The sequence below is a fragment of the Carcharhinus amblyrhynchos genome, chromosome 1, assembly GCF_965287045.1.
Source record: "Carcharhinus amblyrhynchos chromosome 1, sCarAmb.v2.hapA, whole genome shotgun sequence".
Taxonomy (NCBI): domain Eukaryota; kingdom Metazoa; phylum Chordata; class Chondrichthyes; order Carcharhiniformes; family Carcharhinidae; genus Carcharhinus; species Carcharhinus amblyrhynchos.
In genome coordinates this window covers 88,333,059-88,355,232 of record NC_137324.1, presented here as the reverse complement: position 1 = coordinate 88,355,232, position 22,174 = coordinate 88,333,059, and the positions used below count along the sequence as shown (strand labels likewise).

Below are 22,174 nucleotides of genomic sequence, written 5' to 3'. Positions count from 1 at the left end.
CAAAGATAAGTGGAACAGCAAATTGTGCAGAGGGTGTAGAAAGTCTGCAGAGGGATCTAGATAGGTTGAGCGAGTGGGCGAGGACCTGGCAGATGGAATACAATGTTGGCAAGTGTGAGGTTATCCACTTTGGCGGGAATAATAGTAAGAAGGACTACTACTTACAGGGCAAAAAGCTGCAGCATGCTACGGTGCAGAGGGACCTGGGAGTCCCTTGTGCATGAGTCGCAAAAACCCAGCCTACAGCTGCAGCAGGTGATCAGGATGGGATGCTGGCCTTCATAGCGAGGGGGATTGAATATAAAAGTAGGGAGGTCTTGCTGCAACTGTACAGGGCACAGGTGAGGCCGCAGCTGGAGTACTGTGTGCAGTTTTGGTTGCCGCACTTGCACAAGGATATCTTGGCCTTGGAGGGAGTGCAGAGGAGGTTCACTAGGCTGATACCGGAGTTGAGGGGGTTGAGCTATGAAGAGAGGCTGAATAGACTGGGCTTGTACTCGTTAAGAGTTTAGAAGGATGAGGGGGGATCTTATTGAGACATATAAGATGATGAAAGGATAGGATAGAGGTGGAGAGGTTCTTCCCGCTCAGAAAGGACAGCAGGACTAGAGGGCACAGCCTCAAGATAAGGGGGGAGCAGTTTACAACAGAGTTGAGGAGGAACTTCTTCACCCAAAGGGTGGTGAATCTCTGGAATTCTCTGCCTGTTGAAGTGGTGGAGGCTACCTCGCTAAATATATTTAAGACGCGGGTAGATAGGTTTTTGGTAAGCAAGGGAATTAAGGGTTATGGGGAGAAAGTGGGAAAGTGGAACTGAGCCACTTCAGATCAGCCATGATCTTATTGAATGGCGGGGCAGGCTCGAAGGGCTAGATGGCCTACTCCTGCTCCTATTTCTTATGTTCTTATGTTCACCCACCCATCTCTCATTTATCCCCAGCCGCATGCACCAACAACCCCCAGCTGTCCATCCCACCCCCTCATCTCAATAACTCCTCATCCCTGCACTCGCATTCCCATGCACTGCACACTATTTCCCTACACTCATTACAGACGTTTCAGTAGAAGAGTTATAGTAATATAGTATAGTGGATTAGTAATTTGAGAACTGGTCTGATCTGGACACATAAATTCACATCTCGCCATAGCTCTTAGACAATTTAAATTTAGTTACTTAAATGAATCTGGAGTAGAAAGGTAGTAACAGTAGTGATAACCATGAACTACCAGGTTGTGATCTGGTTCATGAATGGAATCTATCATCCTTAAATATATACCTATCAATGTATATTTGATTTGATACTTATGACATTGTGATTAATCTTTAGTCTGAATTAGCCTGGCAGATCACTGAGTTGTATTAAACCCCTACCATGAAGTATAATCTGAATAAAACCAGACCAACTAGCCTTGACCAAGGTTTCAGATTCAGACAGACAAAAGGCCAGCATCAGCTGAGCTTGCAAACTTTCATGTGACCTATAAGCCAGGTACTCACCAACAAGAAAGACTCTGACAACTTCCCCATGACATTCAATGGCATTACCATCATAGAATCCCCCATCATGGACACCTTGGGGATCACCATTTGACTGGAATTCATTTCTCATCCTGCTGTTTATTTTTGATTGTTTTGCTAACACTCACCTCCGATTCTCACTCCAGCATGAACTTAAGAACATAATTTAGGTATGTGCTTCATTCCGGTATTGAGGCATAGGTGATCACAGGTGTCATAGAACACTACAGCATAAACAGGCCCTTCGGCCCACAAGTTGCACCGATCATATCCATACCTACCAGGCCTATCTATAACTCTCAATCCCATTAAATCCCCTTTATCATCTTTTGGTTGTGTTATTAAACCAAAACTACTTGTGCCTATTCAGGTGGATATAAAAGATCCTGCAAGAAGAATAAAACATATTCAGCACCATTTTATCAAAACAACTAAAAATAAATGAACTTATTTAATACTTTGGGGTGTTTCTGTGTGCACATTGAGTGCTGTCTTCTACACAATGACAGCAACTACATTTCAGAAAGAAATGTTCTGTGAGATATCCTGAGGTTGAGATGAAGTACAATGTAATTGCTGATTTGATTTTACAGTTTTAGCCTTAGTATACCAATATCTTTTTTTTAACCTTTTCTGTTTTGCATATTTGACTATAAATTGCCTTAACGCAGCCAGAGCTGATGATGGTTCTATATAAATGCAGGTCATTCTTCAGAAAGTTTGAAGATGGGGAGGGGGAGTAGGTGGTTTCAGAATTTCAATGCGTTGTTTCAATATTTGAGATGTAGAAACCCATGAGCTCCCCACATGAGGCATTTGAGGTGAAAAAGATGAAGCAGAAAAGTAGCTTGTTGATTAGGAAGGTCTAGAATATGCCTTGCCTTTTAGGGTAACTTTGGAGTACAGATGATTGGGGTGATAAAAGGAGCCACAGTGACCTGGGCTTTGCAGTCAGTTGCAAAGTGGCAACATTGTCGCTGACCTCAGCTGCCTACGAAAATCCAGCAATCTCTGGCATGGATTTCACCTTTCCCAATGTTAACCTCATTCCAGCATCAGTTCAAGGGGAGCACAGGTGTTCAGCAATAGTGAAAGAATCATACAGGCTAAACACCCAATCACACTGAAGAAACCTTAAATGCAAAAAAGTAAAAAGCACTGATTATCCTTTATTATTTATTGATTTTACAGAGAACAAAATAAAGATCAAGATATACACAAACATAGTTTGCGATAAGGGAGAAGCAAAAATGTTATAAACTTTAAGTATAATCATTGTTATTTGCAATATCTGTTGAGGTCTTACATAGTAACAGAAAAATTTAACATTCCACAAATACAAAATTAGCTTTTCAGGGTTAGAGAAGTTTTCAGAATTAATTATGAACTTAGTACATTGCTTAAAAAAAAACAGCTACACCTCATTACTTTTTCCAGGGTTTTTAATATCGAGACCAAAAGCATAAAAGTAGAAGATTATCGAGTCATAAAAATTTCCTCAGGGACACAAACCATGCACCCTATGAAGGAACAGGACATCACTGCCAGCAACTTCCCAATTATTTAAATTTAACTTCATATGTGCTGGAATTTGCTCCAGTTTCACAATTATGATCATTAAATTCACAGTGTTCCTCCATCATTATTACAACCATAAGATTCAGGCTATCCTTATTTTGGGTTATTGAGCCCGTTTTGGTGAATTTGAAAAATTGGTTGAGCAGAAGGAGATAGCATAGGGATAATTGGCACGTACCTAGGCCAGGTGTGTGGCAATAGCAGTCTTCCCTTCTACTTTTAAGGGTATGGAGATGATAACTGTACTAGGAAAATAATTGGGATGATGCTGTGGAATAGTGAATGCTAAGAGGAAGCAAGATCATTGAAGGCAGAGCAAAGAGCTGGAGGATGATGTATTGAAGGGTAAAAGGTATATTTTTGCAAAAGTAATTTATTCCATATTTCATCTGAGAATGCATAATGCTGAGTGTGAGAAATAAGCGTGAACATTTTTTTAAAAAATGTTTTGCAGTTGGGATGAGATGTACAAAGGTGGAGGGATCAAGGAGAATTTCAAAGTACATAAGCACGATGGGTGAAGACTGGAGTACAGAGAAGGAAAGGGGCACACAGGATATATTGGCCTAAGGGATTGCAGTCAACCATTTAAAAAGTGTGACAGAAGAAGCCCAGAAAATAATAGACCTGTTAGCCTATGAGTTTTTGTCAGGTCCGAAAGAGAAAATGCTGGAAAGTCTCAGCAGATCTGGCAGCATCTTTAAGGAGAGAAAAGAGCTGACGTTTCGAGTCCAGCTGACCCTTTGTCAAAGCTAAAAGGCATTGAAAGTGGGAGATATTTATATTGAATGAATGAAAGATGAGTCATGGCCACAGAAACCAGGGAAAAAGGCTGCTAATGGCAGTCCGTAGAGAGAATAAAGAGTGTGAATGACCAAATGGCAGAGAAGCTAAAATCAGAGGGTAAGCTGTGACAGATGGTAATGTCAGGGGAGGGGGGAATGGGTGGGAGAGATAAAATTTAGGAAAAGGGAAGGGTAGGCAAAGCAGGAGAAAAGGTAAGGAAAAGGGGGAAAGAAAAGCAAAGACATTTTCTCTTTTGGTTTCAGATTCCAGCATCTGCAGTAATTTGCTTTTATCTGTTGTTTGGTAATTGCCTGAGTTGATAAATAAGAATAGCATGACTGAATGCCTAAAAAAATTCAGTAGATCAAAGAGATCTGATTGAATTCTTTGGAGAGGTGAACAAAATAGGTGCTGGGAGAATGTCTGAATGTTATTATTATGGACTTCAGGAAGGCATTTGATTAAGTCCCTCATAAGAGATTGCTAGCTAAAATTGAAGCTCACCAGATTAAAGGCAAATTACTGACCTGATTAGAAAATTGATTAAGCAGAAGGAGACAGAGCATAGGGATAATTAGCAGGTACTGTAACTGGCAGGATTTATGCTGGGGCTTCAGCTTTTCCGTGTGTTTCATTAATGATTTAGATGATGGATTAGAAAGCCACGTATCCAAATTTGCCAATGACACAAAGTTGTGAGCAATGTAAATGGAAGCTTAAGATATTAATAGATTAAGTGAATGGACAAAAGTGTTAGATGGATTTCAGGTAAGCACATGTGAGGCCGTCTGCTTTGGACCTGAAAAGAAATGGCAAAAAGCTAGAAGTAGAAACACTGGAGGACCAAAGAGACTTTGTGGCCCAGGTACAGATTAATAAATGTCATGAACAGGTTCAGAAAACGAACAAGAAGGCAAATGGAATGCTGGCCTTTATATCTAAAGGTTAGAATCATGCTTCGAGTATACAAAGCATGCTTGGAGCACTGGGCCACTATGAGTACCATTCATTAGGAAGAATATATTGGCTTTGGAGGGAGTGCAGCATAGATATCAGGGACTATAGGAATAAATTACGAAAAGAAATTGTAGAAATTAATGGAATATTTCTGAAATGATAGAAAATTTTTTGGATGATTTCATATAAATTTTCAAGATATTAAGAGGATCTGATAGGGTAGGTTGGGATAAACTATGTCTGCTTTCAAGAACAAGGGGCATAGCCAAATATATTAGAGTCGCACCTCTCAGCAGTGAAATTAGGAAACATTTGATGAAAGGTGTTATAAAAGTTTGAATTCTCTTCTGCAAATGGTAATTGATACCAAATGAACTTTTAATTTAAGACAGATTTTGATAAGATATTTGTGAACACAGGATATTAAGAAATATGGAGCAAAGGCAGCTGGGTATGTGGTGTTAGATCACAGATCAGTCATGATCTCATTCTCTTCCTACTCCTCTTCTGTATCCCAATAATTTTGTCTAAATATTCGCTTTGCAGTGTGAATACTTTTCATCCCTATTAGTTATTTGAATAAATGTAGTTCCTGTAGCTAGACACAGTACTCTAACCATAGGCTGAAAGTATTTTTTTTTGTGTTTGTAAAAATTGTTGCTTATTGTTCTCTTTCTGCAGCGGGTATTTACCATCTCGGAGAAAATCGTTACAGGCAGCCTTGTACAATACCACTGGCAGAAAACATTGGGAAATTACATCTCTGTCACTGGGTAAGCCACTTACAATTTAGTGTAACCAACCTGCTGGAAGACCAAAATGTTTATCTCATGGATTTGTAGTCAAAGCTTTACTATTACATTTGATTAATGGCATTGCCTCAATATTACAATATTCTGGTAGATGGTCCATCTCCATTCTGAGCAAATGTTGAAGGGTGTTAATATTCCTAGGCAATCTGATTGACATTAATGCCTAATTTTTTTCGTACAAACATTATACACAAGATTTGCATTGCTGGTAAAACATTATTTTCATATAATCATAGTATGCTATAGTGCAGAAGGAGACCTTTCGGCCCATCGAGTCTGCACCGACCACAATCCCACCCAGGCCCTATCCCCATAACACCATGCACTCACCCTAGCTAGTCCCCCTGACATTAAGGGACAATTTAGCATGGCCAGTGCACCTAATATGCACATCTTAGGACTGTGAAAGGAAATCGGAGCATCCGGCAGAAACTCAGGCAGACAAGGGGAGAATGTGTAAACTCCACACAGACAGTGACCCAAGCCATGAATTGAACCCGGGTACCTGGTGCTGTGAGGCAGCAGTGCTAACCAATGTGTAACCGTGCTGCCCCTAATCATCTAATGTTAAGTGATGGTCATGTTTTTGGATTTTACACCAGATATTTTGATTTGGTATCATGAACCATTCTGGACCAGAGATCCCTTCCCACTGTATCCAGTTTTTTGAAACAACATGTGAACATGATTTTCCACCCTTTGATTGACAGATTGAGATACAAATTATGTATTAACAGTATATTTAAATAAAGGATTAACATTATACTATGCAAAGCAGTTTGCAGTCGCAATTATAAATGTCATTGTTCTCTACAATTGGTATTAGAAACAATAAAAACCATTTCGCTGTGGTACTGTTCAGCTCATTACAGTTGCTCATTTCAGCACTACATTATAATACTGGGTGCAGGTTGTTGTTGGCTTAGCCATTGACTCACTGAGAATTTGGTTCATACTATCTCAGATAAAATCCAATCCTTGGAGTATGAGTCCCGGTGATGTCAATGAAGAGTGAGAATTTCACTTGCCAGGAAAGGGGGGATTCCCTTAGCATGGGTCTCAGTATGCAGTTTTCTCTAATTTAAGTGTGAAGGACAGATCACATGGTGCACTACATAGTAGTCACACCCACAGAATCTATCAGAAATAAGCTGCTGCCATAGTAGATTCATGTTAAAAGTCACTGAAGTGAAAAATTGTCCAACTAATTTGAACAGCATCGTTTTAAAAAATCATGAAGTTATAAATATTTTGAAAAAATGAGATAAATTGTGTGGAATACTGTTAAAAAGCCATTAAATTAAACCATTTAAACAGTCAGATCTCTCCCACAGCCACTCTAAAGGTTGAAATGCCTTCTGCCTTCAGTGTCCTCACTTTGAAGTTTTCGAGTGGATCTCCCTGTCCGCCTTAAAATGTTGTAGTAAAAATATTTTGTAGAGAGCAGTGAGTCTAAATTCTCATCGGTACCATTTCTTCAGTTTCAGTCTTGAGGTGGAATGGTGCAAAAGTGAAGCATTTGGAGCAATGCAGAATAGACCACCACAACTTCCAGATTTGCATGCAAAAATGTGTACAAAGGGAGTTGCTGGGGATCTCACTGTGCAATCACATTGAACGGAATGCTGCAATTTTGTCATTAACATATCAAAATCCAAGCCTGCATCTTTGACTAATTAAGAATGGTACCATTCTTTAAATAGGATGGTTATGGCTCTGATAAAACTAATTTCTCTGTCAAAATAGTCGTAAAGGATACTATCAAACAGGTAAACTCAATGCCTCACCATTCAATTTACATCAACAATTTTAATTTCAAATTTCAATCAATTTCAAACACTATTTCACAGAAACTATTGTATAATCACACATTGATCTTTCTCTGCTTTTGTAGAATTCTTATTCTCTGTGCTATGTAAGATAATTTTGCAACTGCAATTAATCTTAACATAAGAACATAAGAAATAGGAGCAGGAGTAGGCCATCTAACCTTTCGAGCCTGCCCTGCCATTCAATAAGATCATGGCTGATCTGTCGTGGCTCAGTTCCACTTTCCCGCCCTCTCCCCATAACCCTTAATCCCCTCTCTTATCAAGAACCCATCAACCCGCTTCTTAAAAATATTTAGCGAGGCAGCCTCCACCACTTCAACGGGCAGAGAATTCCAGAGATTCACCACCCTTTGAGTGAAGAAGTTCCTCCTCAACTCCGTTCTAAACCGCCTCCCCTTTATCTTGAGGCTGTGCCCCCTAGACCTACTGTCTTTTTTGAGCGGGAAGAGTCTCTCCACCTCTATCCTATCCATCCCATTCATCATCTTATACGTCTCAATGAGATCTCCCCTCATTCTTCTAAACTCTAACGAGTACAAGCCTAGTTTATTCAGCCTCTCCTCATAGCTCAATCCCCTCAACTCCGGTATCAGCCTAGTAAACCTCCTCTGCACTCCCTCCAGGGCCAAAATATCCTTGCGCAGGTGCGGCGCCCAAAACTGCACACAGTACTCCAGCTGCGGCCTCACCAATGCCCTATACAGCTGCAGCAAGACCTCCCTACTTTTATATTCAATCCCCCTCGCTATGAAGGCCAGCATCCCATTCGCCTTCCTGACCACCTGCTGCACCTGCAAGCTGGGTTTTTGCGACTCATGCACAAGGACCCCGAGGTCCCTCTGCACCGTTGCCTGCTGCAGTTTTTCGCCTCGTAAGTAATAGTCCTTCCTACCATTTTTCCTACCAAAGTGGACCACCTCACACTTGCCAACATTAAATTCCATTTGCCATTTCCTGGCCCATTCGCTCAGCCTATCTAGATCCTTCTGCAGACTCTCCACACCCTCCGCACAATTTGCCGTTCCCCCAATCTTGGTGTCATCATCTTGTGTGTATTGTTTCCAGCAATAAAGTATTCAAATCATTGACTACGATAAATATAATTTATTATTATGTCTACCTGCCTTTGTGAGACTTTCTTTACCTTATTGTAACTTTAACACAAATGGAACAGGCTAGCCAGGTTTCAGTCTTCTGTTGAAAAACATAGCCTGTACGTTTAGATAAGAAGGAAAGTATAGAGAAAACACTTTTTGTTCAAAGAAAATATTATAATATCATCACCTGAGAAAATATGAACTTTCTTTTGATGCTTCCATCTGGAACACTTGCTGAGTTGTTATCTCTTTCTCTTTAGATGGTGATCTTCTGAAGATATGTGTAGGAATCTATATGAGAGCTTTGCCGCCCCTCTTCCCAACTAAAAAGGTGGCAAGCTTACTCAAACCGTTATTCCCCCCCTTGTCCAGGTTTATATACCTGGAATTATGTCATAGTACTCCTGCGATTTGAGTAGCTTGATGCTTTCAACACTCACATTTGAATCCCATTGGTATTGTGCCTCTGCGTAGTTGCTTTAAACTCATTGGTTCAATTCAAAAGCCTGTTTTGCCTTGTTGGAATATTGACTTCTACTCTGGATGTAAATGTTGCAAACCTGCTGCTGCAGTTTAAAATCCACAGAAAGACACATGCTTTTTAAAGAATCAATGCTATATGATCTCCTGTTTTGGTTTCAGCATTTCTTTTCAATGTTTAAATTTATCAAACATCACATTTTTAACCTTATATATGCAACTTCATAACACCGGACATTGGAAAGGCAGGCTTGTTATTAACGTTTTTGTCTTTTCACTCCGCAGGTGGAGGTCCACCTCGTTGTCAAACGAGGGGCATGCACACGGTGGGTCGTGCGTGGGCTGCTCCTGGAGGTTCCGGGAGTGGCCTAGTACTTCGTGTCGGTGTGTGTGCTTGATCCTGGACCAGTAGACGGGCGCCGCAACAGCTCGGTGACTAGCACTGCTAGCTGTGCAGATACATGGATTTGGGCCTGTGTCTGTGGGAGTTTGTGCATTCTCCCTGTGGTTGCGTGGGTTTCCTCCGGGCGCTCCGGTTTCCTCCCACACCCCAAAGATGTGCTCTTAGGCTGATTGGTGTTACCAAATTGACACTATTCTCCCCTGAATCTGGCTAAGTCAGGGGTTCTATTTGTAGATATGCAGGGTAGAATAGGTGTAGGGTGATGCGGCGGCGCGGGCTTGTTGGGCCGAAGGGCCTGTTTCCCGTGCTGGGTTGCTCTTTGTTGTTTTTTGTACTAGTCATTTCTAACAGCTTATTTTTTGAACCTAAAGAAAAATACCAAGCAATTACCTGCCTAGCAAAGGCCAGTTTCACTGTTTCTATGTACACTTCCCACATACTAAAAATTTTTCTATTGTCTCATAAACAGCATTTGTTGCTTTTATATGGTTGTGTGTCCTTTAACTGAAAGCAGAGCTGAAAGTAAAATACAACATCCCCTAGATTTTTATGCTTATTACTTTTGTTCTAGACTTGAAAATAATAGTAAAAGTGCATAAGTGGTCTGACAATTACAGTTTGCCAATTTTTATGAGTTTGCATATGTCATTGCTTAAAAACTGATTGGAGACTTGTTCGATTGTTTTAGGTCAGATCATGTGGTGAAGATATTTGATCGACATGGGCATAAAAGGAATGAAATTAATCTTCCAGGGTAAGAAGGACAGGCAACGTATTCTCAATAGCTGCTTGTAAAGCTGCAGAATGCATAATCACAAATATTTACTTCTGAATTTTTACTTTGCTTTGATTGTAATCATATTGAATTTTCTGACAAAGTAATTATCATTTAGTTTGCTTATTTATCAATAACACATGCTAGTAATTAAATACAACATTTTGAAGTAGGTAATTCGACAGATGACTTCTGAGAAAAGGAGCCCAAAATGATCAAGCTAAAATTACGAGAATAAACTTGGATTTTTATTTAATTTTTTTCATGTGTTATCTAGAGTTTGTATTTCTATGGATTGGGATAAAGATGGAGATGCCTTGGCTGTGATTGCGGATAAATCAAATACCATCTACCTATGGGATGCAAACACGCACAAAATCACACAGTTGGACAGTGGTATGAGGTGAGCTGATAAATACTGAAATAAATTTCATAAGCCTGTGTAAGACTATGGGGAGGTAGTTTGACATGTGGATTAGAAAAAAAATTAAAGTTTTCTATCTTACCAAGAGCTTTTTGGCTTAGCTGAATGATAGTTGAAAGTATTAAACTACTAAAAATTCCTCTACTTATATATATTACATATTTACAACTACAAAATCATAGGCCAACTATGACATTTCCTATGGATAAAGTATATAGTTGAATTTCTAGCTATTAATGTGTTTTATTTCTTATTGTTAATTAGAAAGGACTGAAACCCTAAATGCAGTAATTTCTCAGGTGAATATATCTTTGAAGGATGGTAGACTTGAATAGTTGTTATTATAGTTAATGTCATTTAATATCCATTTTGTTTGAGATATTACCAGAAGTATATTTGTGATAAAACTAGTTTACTCTCACAAAGCTAATGTCAAATTATATTTTTAAGAGCTCATATTTCAGAATATTAAGGTCATTTAATTGAATGAACTTACTGCGTTGCTGATAACTTTTTATAATTTGCTAGAAGTTACTTCATGGTCCAAAGGAAGCGCATTTTCATTTGTCAGAACTTTCCATATCATGTTTGGGCATGTTCCTGACCCAGAAGCATTTAAGATCACGCAAGAAGACATTGGACACATGTCCCAATGCTGATATCGGTTGGCAGATGCATACGTATGTCTGAAGCACACCCACTGACAGTCCAGAAGTCAATTTAAATTAATTAAACAAAATTGACTGGGATTTTAAGTTATCCCTTTATTTTTACAGTTGGCAAACAGCCTGATTGGCCAAGTGGCCTTTACATTGTAGCTGCAACCTAGATCCAGAGCGGGATGAAATTCAGGGCTTGAATAAAATTAACAAATATGTTTGGAGACTGAGACCTGTGTAAGAATGTGCTACCTGGACACTTGTAGTATAGTTCTTCCTCTGATATTTATTTTTTACAGGTCCACAGCTACCTCAGACAGCTCCACAGCAGCTGTCCCCTTGAAGGAGCATATTGTAAGTGCCAGCTCACACATTCCCTTTTATTGGTGCCCAGCTTCTTCCTGTCCTCCCCGGCAGTGCACAGTTTTCACAGAGCATACTTTACTCTGGATGTCCATTAATTGGCATCCAGCAAAATATCATGTTAACAGCATCATCTCAGACCAGAGTGAGGTTCACATCTGCTCCACCCTGCTCTGACTTCAGGTGTGCTCCAAATATAAAATTCAGGTCACGCTGATTGTTCCACAAATATAGTGATTGGTATCATGATTGGCAGAGTTTTAATAATCCCTGTGATAATGCAATCCTGATCACATAAAATGTACAACTGAAAAGTAGACTTTTTGTCTTGGAATTTGGGTTTCACTGGTAAGGCCATCCCTAATTGCCTGAGAGAAGGTAGTGATGAGACCTAGCTCAAATCACAAATCCTTGTGAGATAATACATCCAGGTTGCTGTTCGGTTGGGAGTTCTAGGAGTGCAGGAGGTCATGTCAGAAACAGCAGTAGGCATACCTGAAAATGAGGTGCCAGAAGACCATAAGACATAGGAGCAGAATTAGGCCACTTGGCTCATCAGGTCTGGTCCACCATTTAATCACGGCTGATTTTTTCCTCATCCCCATTCTCCTGCCTTTTCCCAATAACCCCTGATCCTGTTATTAATCAAGAACCTATCTGTCTGTGTCTTAAAGACACTCAATGACCTGGCCTCCACAGCCTTCTCCAGCAAAGAGTTCCACAGATTCACCACTCTCTGGCTGAAGAAATTCCTCCTCATCTCTGTTTTAAAGGATTGTTCCTTTAGCCTGAGGTTGTGTCCTCTGGTTCTAGTTTTTCCTACTAGTGGAAACATCCTTTCCACGTCCACTCTATCCAGGCCTTACAGTATCCTGTAAGTTTCAATAAGATCCTCCTCATCTTTCTAAACTTCAAAAAGTGTACACCCAGATGCATCAACCGTTCCTCATACAACATACTCTTTATTCCAGGGATCATTCTTGTGAACCTCCTCTGGATTTTTTCCAAGGCCAGCACATCCTTCCTTAGATATGGTGTCCAAAACTGCTCACAGTATTCAAAATGGGGTCTGACCAGAGCCTTATACAGCCTCAGAAATACATCCCTGCTCTTGTATTCTAGCTGTCTCTAGCCAACCTGGTGAAACAACAATGCAGGACAGTGTGCATGCTAAACAACAGAAGCAGCATGCTGTGAACAGATGTAAACAATTCCATAACCAACAAGTTAACCAAAGCTATACAGTTCTCCCTCCCTGTTATATGTTTAACTGGTTACACGGTTACTTTAAGAGCTGATCACATGATTTGATGGTGATGCCATTAGGGTGTTTCACAGGTTAACATAAGAACATAAGAAATAGGAGCAGGAGTAGGCCATCTAGCCCTTTGGGCCTGCCCCGCCATTCAATAAGATCATGGCTGATCTGAAGTGGATCAGTTCCACTTTCCCGCTTTCTCCCCATAACCCTTAATTCCCCTGTCTATCAGTAATCTATCTACCTGTGACTTAAGTATATTCACTGAGGTAGCCTCCACCACTTCAATGGGCGGAGAATTCCAGAGATTTACCACCTTTTGAGTGAAGAAGTTCCTCCTCAACTCCGTTCTGAACTGCCTCCCCCCCCCTTATTTTGAGACTGTGCCCTCTAGTTCTGTTTTTCTTTCTAAGCAGAAAGAATCTCTGTACCTCTACCCTATCTAGCCCCCTCATTATTTTCTAAGTCTCTATAAGATCCCCCCTCAGCCTTCTAAACTCTAACGAGTACAGGCCCAGTCTATTCAATCTCTCCTCATAAGCTAACCCCCTCATCTCCAGTATCAGCCTGGTGAACCTTCTCTGCACTCCCTCCAAAGCCAATATATCCTTTCGCAAATAAGGGAACCAAAACTGCAAACAGTACTCCAGTTCTTGCTTTTAGTTTCAGTTTGTACTCTGTACAGGTAACAGCTGCTTCAATAAACCTGTTATTGTTAGTTTGAATCTGTGCGTGCAAACCACTTCTTTTTGTTTAAAATCCACAACCCCTAACATAGTTCAGGCGTTACAAAAAGAAAATTGATGCTAAGTCAGGATTTTGTTTTGTTGAAAACATCAACAGATCCTAAGAGAAACATTGTGGGTGCTCACACTTCAAATGTTAGAAACCTGGGAGAAGCAACATATGAACGTAAGAAGTAGGAGCAGGAGTAGGCCATCTAGCCCTTCAAGCCTGCCCCGCCATTCAATAAGATCATGGCTGAACTGAAGTGGCTCAATTCCACTTTCCCACTTTCTCCCCATAACCCTTAATTCCCTTGTCTACCAAAAACCTATCTACCCGTGTCTTAAATATATTTGGCGAGGTAGCCTCCACCACTTCAATGGGCAGAGAATTCCAGAGATTCACCACCCTTTGAGTGAAGAAGTTCCTCCTGAACTCCGTTCTAAGCTGCCCCGTCCTTATCTTGAGTCTGTGCCCTCTAGTCCTGCTGTCCTTTCTGAGCGGGAAGAATCTCTCTACCTCTAGCCTATCCATCCCTTTCATTATCTTATACATCTCTATAAGATCCCCCCTCATCCTTCTAAACTCCAACGAGTACGACCCAGTCTATTTAGTCTCTCTTCATAGTCTAACCCCCTCATCTCTGGTATCAGCCTAATGAACCTCCTCTGCACTCCCTCCAAGGCCAAAATATCCTTGCGCAAGTGCGGCGACCAGAACTGCACACAGTACTCCAGCTGCAGCCTCACCAATGCCCTGTACAGTTGCAGCAAGACCTCCCTGCTTTTATATTCTATCCCCCTCGCTATAAAGGCCAACATCCCATTTGCCGCCTTGATCACCTGCTGCACCTGCAGACTGGGTTTTTGCGACTCATGCACAAGGACCCTCTGCACTGTAGCATGCTGCAGCTTTTCATCCTTTAAATAGTAATCCCTCCTACTATTATTCCTGCCGAAGTGGATAACCTCACACTTGTTAACATTGTACTCCATCTGCCAGGTCCTCGCCCACTCACTCAGCCTATCTAGATCCCTCTGCAGACTTTCCACACCCTCCGCACAATTTGCTTTTCCACTCACCTTTGTGTCATCAGCAAATTTCGTCACCCTACACTCAGCCCCCTCCTCCAGATCAACTATGTAAATGGTAAATAGCTGAGGCTCCAGCACCGATCCCTGCGGCACTCCACTAGTCACCAACCGCCAATCAGAATAGCACTCTATTCTCTGCCTCCTATTAGACAACCAAACCTCTATCCACGCTAACACCTTACCTCCAACTCCATGCTCCCTAACCTTCTGAAGCAACCTTTTGTGCGGGACCTTATCAAACGCCTTTTGAAAATCGAGAAACACCACATCCACCAGTTCCCCTCTGTCTACCGCACTAGTCACATCCTCATAGAATTCCAATAAATTCGTCAAACACAACCTCCCCTTAATGAATCCATGCTGCGTCTGCTCTATCAAACAGTTCTTCTCTAGGTGCCTTGCTATTTCTTCTTTGATGACGGATTCAAGCATTTTTCCAACAACAGACGTTAAACTAGCCAGCCTATAATTCCCTGCCTTTTGCCTGCTACCTTTTTTAAACAGCGGCGTAGCATTAGCTATTTTCCAATCTTCCGGCACTTCCCCGGAATCCAGCAAAGTTTGGTAAATATAGGATTAAACGTTGAAGTGCCAGGGGAGAAAGATCAAGCAAAGGAAACAAAACTCTTATGTAGTTTCAAAAGAGGGTTTTTTTTCTGGACAGTGAAGGATGCGATTCCAGGCAATATCTGACATATTTGAAAAGAAGGCATGTTTTGCTGTATATTTTGGATCATTTGAAAAATAACATACATCAATTCAGTGGCTGCCAGGGTAAAAAGGGGAGTATTGGGAAAGCGGTAAAAAATATGTATGTATATAGAGAAGTCTTGAGTCGCTAGTGTCTGCAAGAGAATTGGGATCCATGGGTCCTTTCAATGAAGAGAATGAATCATGGAGATCCTATGCAGAGCAATTTCAGTACTTCGTACAAACAAATAAAATTGAAAACAAATTGCTCATACCAGCTGTTGCAAAGTTTAGTTTGTGAAGTTGGAATTTGATGTTGGTAAAGCTGTAAAAAAAATTGTAAAAATGCTGGAGGAGAAAATAAAACATTGTGGTGTCCCTTTAAAAGCCAGTGTTTTGTGTCAGTGCTTGGAGGTTTAAAATACATACAGTGTCCAAACTGAAACATTTGTATCAAAAAGTCAAGCAGTAGTCTTAACAAGACAACCTTTTTTTTTGATTTAGCGCAATCAGTTTAAAACAGGCACTCAGCTACCAGGAACCAATAAAATCTGAAATTGATAGTGTTGACAACATAAGACTAATCCTGTTGTAGAAAAATTGATAGGTCATCACAGGTACAAAAGAGAGTGGCGGGGGAGAAACCAGAGAGCAACGGAAGAACTGTCACGTTCTTCTCGGGAGGGAGAGAACGGCTCTGAACTTTGCCAGCTTCAGCTATCCTTTAAGAGAATGCACCATCTAACAAGCAAAAGATATCACATCAGTAAGAACTTACAGACAGGAATCAACAGAGGAACTCAAGATTCTAAAAACCATGAACTTGTTTGTATTTTTGAGAGAGACTGATTTTTTTTTGGTCAATGAATAAGTATTGTATTTATTTGAACAGCATTCCATCAGAATCTTATTTTATTTGATATGTTACTTGTTAGTTAGCATTTCCTGTTAGTTAAATAAAGAAACTGTTGAGTGTTCATTTTTAAGTGGGTGTCAGGTTTTTTTTATTCATTCGTGGGACATGAGCATCACTGGCTGGTCAGCATTTATTGCCCATCCCTAGTTGCCCTTGGCTATGCCATTTCAGAGAGCTGTTGAGAATCAACTGCATTGCTATGGGTCTGGAGTCACATGTAGGCCAGACCAGGTAAAGACGACAAATTTCCTTCCCTGAAGGACATTAATGAACCAGATGGGTTTTTCCAGCAATCAATTTTGCTTTAATGTGATCAGTAGATTCTTAATTCTAGATTTTTAAAATTAAATTTAAATTCAAATTCCACCATCTGCCTTGGCGAGATTCGAACCTGGGTCCCTAGAACATTAGCTGCCTTTCTGCATTAATAGTCTAAATATATTACCACTAGGCCATTGCCTCCCCTATATTACTGTTAGTTAACCACTAAACCCCACTGAAGAACTGTTAACATCTTCTCACACACTTTTAGCAGATTAAGAGGTAAGGTCCTCTTTGGGGGATGCGATGTAACTTCTCAAAAGGAGATCAACCTCTGCATCATAACACAGCTTTTCTCAGTACAACAGGAAGTGAAAACCTTCAGTTTGCTCCAGAGCTTGCTGCATCCAGCAAAGTCAGGAGCCAAAACTTATGATAACTTGACAAAGATCGTTACTCTTCAAAGCCATTGATCATTGCAGAATGGTTCAGGTTTCACAAAAGGAATCAATTGGAAGGCGAAAGCTTTGCTCAGTTTGTAGCAACTTTAAAACATTCGGCTCAACTTTGTGAATTTGGTGAGTCATTAGAAGCTGCTCTTCAAGATCGTCTGGTTTGTGGTCTCCAAAATGAGACTATACAAAGAAGATTGGTTATTGAACATACTTTGATTTCTACTGCTGTCTTTAAAGTCAATGTCGATGGAACTGGCTGCTAACAAGGTTTCCCTATTTGAGGTAGGAATGAAGATCTGCTGTTGGAATCTGCCCTCAAAAAGTCAAAAAAGCAACAAGCATGTCATAAATGTACCAAAATGAACATTCAACACGTAAGTAAGGATACTCAATACAAGAATTGTGGCAAAATGGTTCACATTGCAAAAGCTTGTTGAGTTAGACCAGCTTCCCTGGGAATAATATTCAGAAGTAGAATCTGAGTACCATTAAGAAGAAGTACAAGTGGTATTCTACAAAAAGAATTTACAGCATGGAAGAAAATAATTATGACTGTGAAGAAGAAAATGCCCAGAAATATGATGAAGAGCTCCAACTTGAACATCTTATCCATAAGGGTGAATCACATAATTTCTGAATCAGTGAACAACATATTTGGATGGATTGATACTGGTGCTGCTGTATCTTTAATTCCTGTGACAACATACCAATGAAAGCTGAAACATCTTCCTTTAAAACCAGATGATGTGATTTTAAGGACGTGCACAGAAGAGTTTGCGCCATTTAAAGTTACATTGTGGTCAGCTGAGAGTAGAGTGCACAAATGGCGGAGTTGTCTCTCTGTGTGGTCCATAGTCATTTTTCCACTCTATTTGGGAGATCATGGTTGTAGAAGATGTAGCTTTAATGCGTGCTAACCACAAATTTGTCAATGTCAAAACAGACCTACAGCACCTTCTGAATGAATACAAGGGTATATTCAAAGATGCACTTGGCTCAATAAAGAGATTCAAGTGAAAATCAAGGTAACACCTAATAGCCAAACAAAACATCTCCCAGCAAGAGAGGTGTCATGTGCAATTTGCTCCAAGGTCGAAGAAGAATTAATATGACTTTCTGCCACATAAGTTCCAAGCAATGATCATCTCCAACAAGAGAGAATCTAACAATCTTCCCTTAACAATCTGTAGCTTTACTATCACTTGTGAAAAACAATTACTAGTCTTGCCAGCAACACTCACATCCCAGAAAAGAATAAAAAGAAGTGTTGGGTTTGAACCGGTAATCTTCTGGTATGAAAACATAGTTGTATTTAGTCTGTGGAGTGCTTTCTGTATTCAGGAAACTACTTATCATGACTATTTTAACAATAACATTAATTGTACTTGTGTAAAAATGAATCTTTGAGCATTTTACAAGTGTAGAAAAAATTACTGAGCAAAAGATGTATATAAGTTTGAGAGGATCAAAGAAGAATTATTTTTGTCCGTGTTAAATAAAAGTAAGAAATTCTGCTATATTTTCCTTTTTGTCACTATTAGTGCCTTGCTTCCCTTATAGCCTTGCGCGGATGGTTAACCAACAGTCATAACTTTTGTCAATAATACTCTTCGGCGAGGGAAAAAAAGCTTTCACTTATGTGGTGTTAGGATGTTAGGAAATTCCACGATGTTAGGAAATTCAAAAGTACTTAACCAAGGAAGTAATTTTGAAGTATAATCATTATCGTAATGTAGGAAAATCCGTAGCTAAATTATCCACAGAAGTGTTCCACGTACAATAATATGATGACTGTCTAGACAATCTGTTACAAGTGATGTTGGTTGAGAGATAAACGTTGGCAAGAATACTTGGAGTACACCCCTGCTCTCTGAATAGTAAAACACAAAGAAATCCCACAACACCAGTTTAAAGTCCAAACTCCCAGCCACCTGACAAAGGGACAGGCTGTCCCGAAAGCTTGCGGCGTTTGCTACAAATAAACCTGTTTGGACTTTAAACTGGTGTTGTGGGATTTCTTTGTGTTTTACCTTAGTCCAACACCGGCATCTCCACATCTCTGAATACTGCCATGGGATTTTTAGCATCCACAAGATAAAGTAAATGGAATTTCAGTTTAATATCTTAATTAAAAGGCTGCACCTTAATTGGTACCGTACTTCTTTCATAATGTACTGTTGATACCCTGGATTACCTGCTGAATTCTCTGGAATGGAGCCTAAGCTTGTGACCTTCTGACTTAAGTTGAGAATGCTGCCGTAGAGCCAGTTTGAACCAACAGGAGAACTACATCGGAGCCAATGATCCTCATCTTCCCTTTCCAAGATCAGTCAAGCCTTTTCTTGATTATGTATTATTCCACTCAGCACCATGGTTGTTCCATGCCCCACTGTTCTGATCAACAAATAATTTTCATTTTAAAAATAAGGAAGATTCAAGAGGGGATTTTTAAAATTGAATTCAAGTACATTATTTCCAATCATAAGAGAGAAACTTGTTATGTCATGGATATTGATTTATGAAGCCACATTTAAGTGTATCTGATGAAGAATGTCCTCTTTGAAAAGGGAAGTCAACAGATTATTGATTCAAAAAGTATTGGAGTACATCTTCAAGTCAGCTATAAAATATGTGCAGCTGAAGTAAAAAGATAATACTGCATTTGGAATTGCCTCAGGTTTATTCCATTCAAAAGAAGTTAGGTGAGCTAAGTGGATTTTTTGCACTAGTTTTTAAAAATTACACTTCAGGCTCTAAACAAGATACTCATATAACAATTTTAAAGTTTCCAACAACTTTAAGCCAGCTTGGAGTTGTGCCCCTGACCGTGAGAGGGAAACTCGGTAACTTGTTTCTATCTCATTATGGTGGTAGATGAACTTCAGGCAATTGAGTTTGGATAAAATAGCATCCGTCTAGATCTGCCTAGCTATCAACTTGACCTGATTATTTCCTTTCCTCTGCAGGAAGCCACGACGACCCTTATCCAACATCTCCCCATGCGAAATACAATATGCTTTAATGCCTGCCCACCCCACTTTAAATTTGTCATGGTAATAAGTCATAGTTGTATTTTATTCAGGGATCAGATGTCGTTTCTGATGTGGTCAAAAGCAGGATCACTACTTGCTGTTGGAACAACTAAAGGAAATCTGCTTGTCTATAATTTGCAGACCTCCCGCAAAGTTCCAGTCCTCGGTGAGTAAATATAATCTATCTTGGTACTTTAATTTTAGATCCTTTAACTTTTGAAGACTTGAAAGGCAACTAGTCTGATGCAATAGTTCATGTTCTCTAATGTGTAATATCAAAATTGTGGAATAAGTATTTTATATTTACACCTATTTTAACGTAAAATTTCCTCTCATATAATTGAGTTAAATCTCTGGTGGATAGAGAACTATGCGAAGAACCCCACTGACATTATCTGCGAGAGTGCCTCAAAACCCAGAAAAATAACTTGAAACATTGGTTCTAGGTGGTATATATTTGTTTGGAATAATGTGAGGATCAATATACAACCAGTGAGGAACCAGTTCAATCATTGTATAAACAATTAATAAAGAGTATTTATTAAGTTAAAGGAGAAGAAAAATGCACAGCAAGAAAGACTAATATACACTATGATACGTAAGTATATTAATAAGTAAACTAACCATTTTCTCTAAAATTGCCTCTTGTTCCCAAAATATATCCATTAACTCACAATGATACTCCTTTTCCAAACAACATCCACTTTAGTAGCTCTATAAGTCAAATCCAGCCAATAGTTACCACACGATAAGCGAATACTGCACGATTCCCACGTCTGGGGAAAAAGTATTTTCCTGGTTCCAGCGAAGGTACGAAACTGCCCCTGTTGGAGGAGAACATCTGCAATCTGCCATGGCTCTAAATGTTAGATGGAACGGCACTCTACGTAAAATATTCAGACTCTGTCAGGAAAACATAGGTAGTTGAAATGAGCTATGTTTGTATGGTTAAAGGTTAGAAATAAAATGTAGATTTAAGTGGATTTAATTTAGTGGTTTTATGTAGGAAAGGGTAAAACTGGTTAGATTCGTGTTAAACAAAGATGTTTGCATGTATAGTTTTGGTTTCAGTTCAAACTTTGTTTCTATTGCGCTGAGAAAGTTTGTGATGGGAAAGTGAACAACAGCTTGAGGGAGGATTGAGATGTTGCTTAGCTACCGTGGCACTTTTAGGTTAGAAGACCTTTTTGAGCCAGAGGAGGAGGAGCTTCGCAGTAAGAGGGGAAATATCTCTCTCATCTCTGCTAGAAGAAAAGCCGTAGAATTGAGTAAAGAGCAAGGGAGCAAGTGCTAGAAATCTAAAGAACTGTTAGTAAGGAAACTAGAGAAATGAAGAAAAATTTCCAGGAAATCTCAAGATAAAGAAACAGAGGAAACTGGAATTGGATTAGGTCATTGTTCATTGAAGCCACAGGCCTAGCTGAGAAGGATTTGGCTCATGAGAACCAGAAAGATATTTGAAGTGGCTCTAAGGTTTTTGATATTTTACCACAGCTTGTGAAGCAATAGGAGAAATAATTGTCAGTGGCTAGATCTCCAAGCTTATGTAAAGCATTCAAGACAAAGGAATCCTGAAAAGCTATTTGGAAACCATGGAGGTGGATTCTTGCTAAAAACAGCTGATGGAAAGCAATAGGCGAAAGAAGATTCTGAAACATGTCTCTTTGTGAGTAGAATTTGGAAACACTCATGTGAGAATTCATAGAAGATCGATTTGAGAGATATTATCACTAAACTAATCCAGAAACTCAGCTAATGTACTGGGGAACCTGGGTTTGAATCCCGCCATTGCAGATGGTGGAATTTGAATTCAGGAATAAAAATCTGGAATTAAGAGTCTACTGATGACAATGAAACCATTATTGATTGTCGGAAAAACCCGTCTGGTTCACCTAATATCCTTTAGGGAAGGGAATCTGCCATCCTTACCTGCCTACATGTGACTCCAGAGCCAGAGCAATGTGGCTGATTTTCAACTGCCCTCGGGCAGTTAGGGATGGGCAATAAATGCTGGCCACCCAGCAATGCCCATGTCTGACAAATGAACTAAAAAAAAA

The 22,174-nt window shown here is 39.8% G+C and overlaps 1 protein-coding gene across 4 annotated transcripts in view; it reads left to right on the top strand.

The window, feature by feature from the left end:
* The window catches only part of wdr19 (WD repeat domain 19), a 123,968-nt gene that overhangs the window by 728 nt on the left and 101,066 nt on the right, over positions 1-22,174 (top strand). For 3 of the 4 annotated variants that reach the window (XM_080188720.1, XM_080188703.1, XM_080188710.1), the window contains exons 2-5: positions 5,522-5,613; positions 10,153-10,218; positions 10,517-10,642; positions 20,168-20,283. In XM_080188720.1, coding sequence (XP_080044846.1) covers positions 5,522-5,613; positions 10,153-10,218; positions 10,517-10,642; positions 20,168-20,283 — 400 coding nt within the window. Of the gene's footprint in view, positions 1-5,521; positions 5,614-8,841; positions 8,913-10,152; positions 10,219-10,516; positions 10,643-20,167; positions 20,284-22,174 lie in introns of those variants that run through there. The other variant, XM_080188730.1, reaches the window with a different exon arrangement.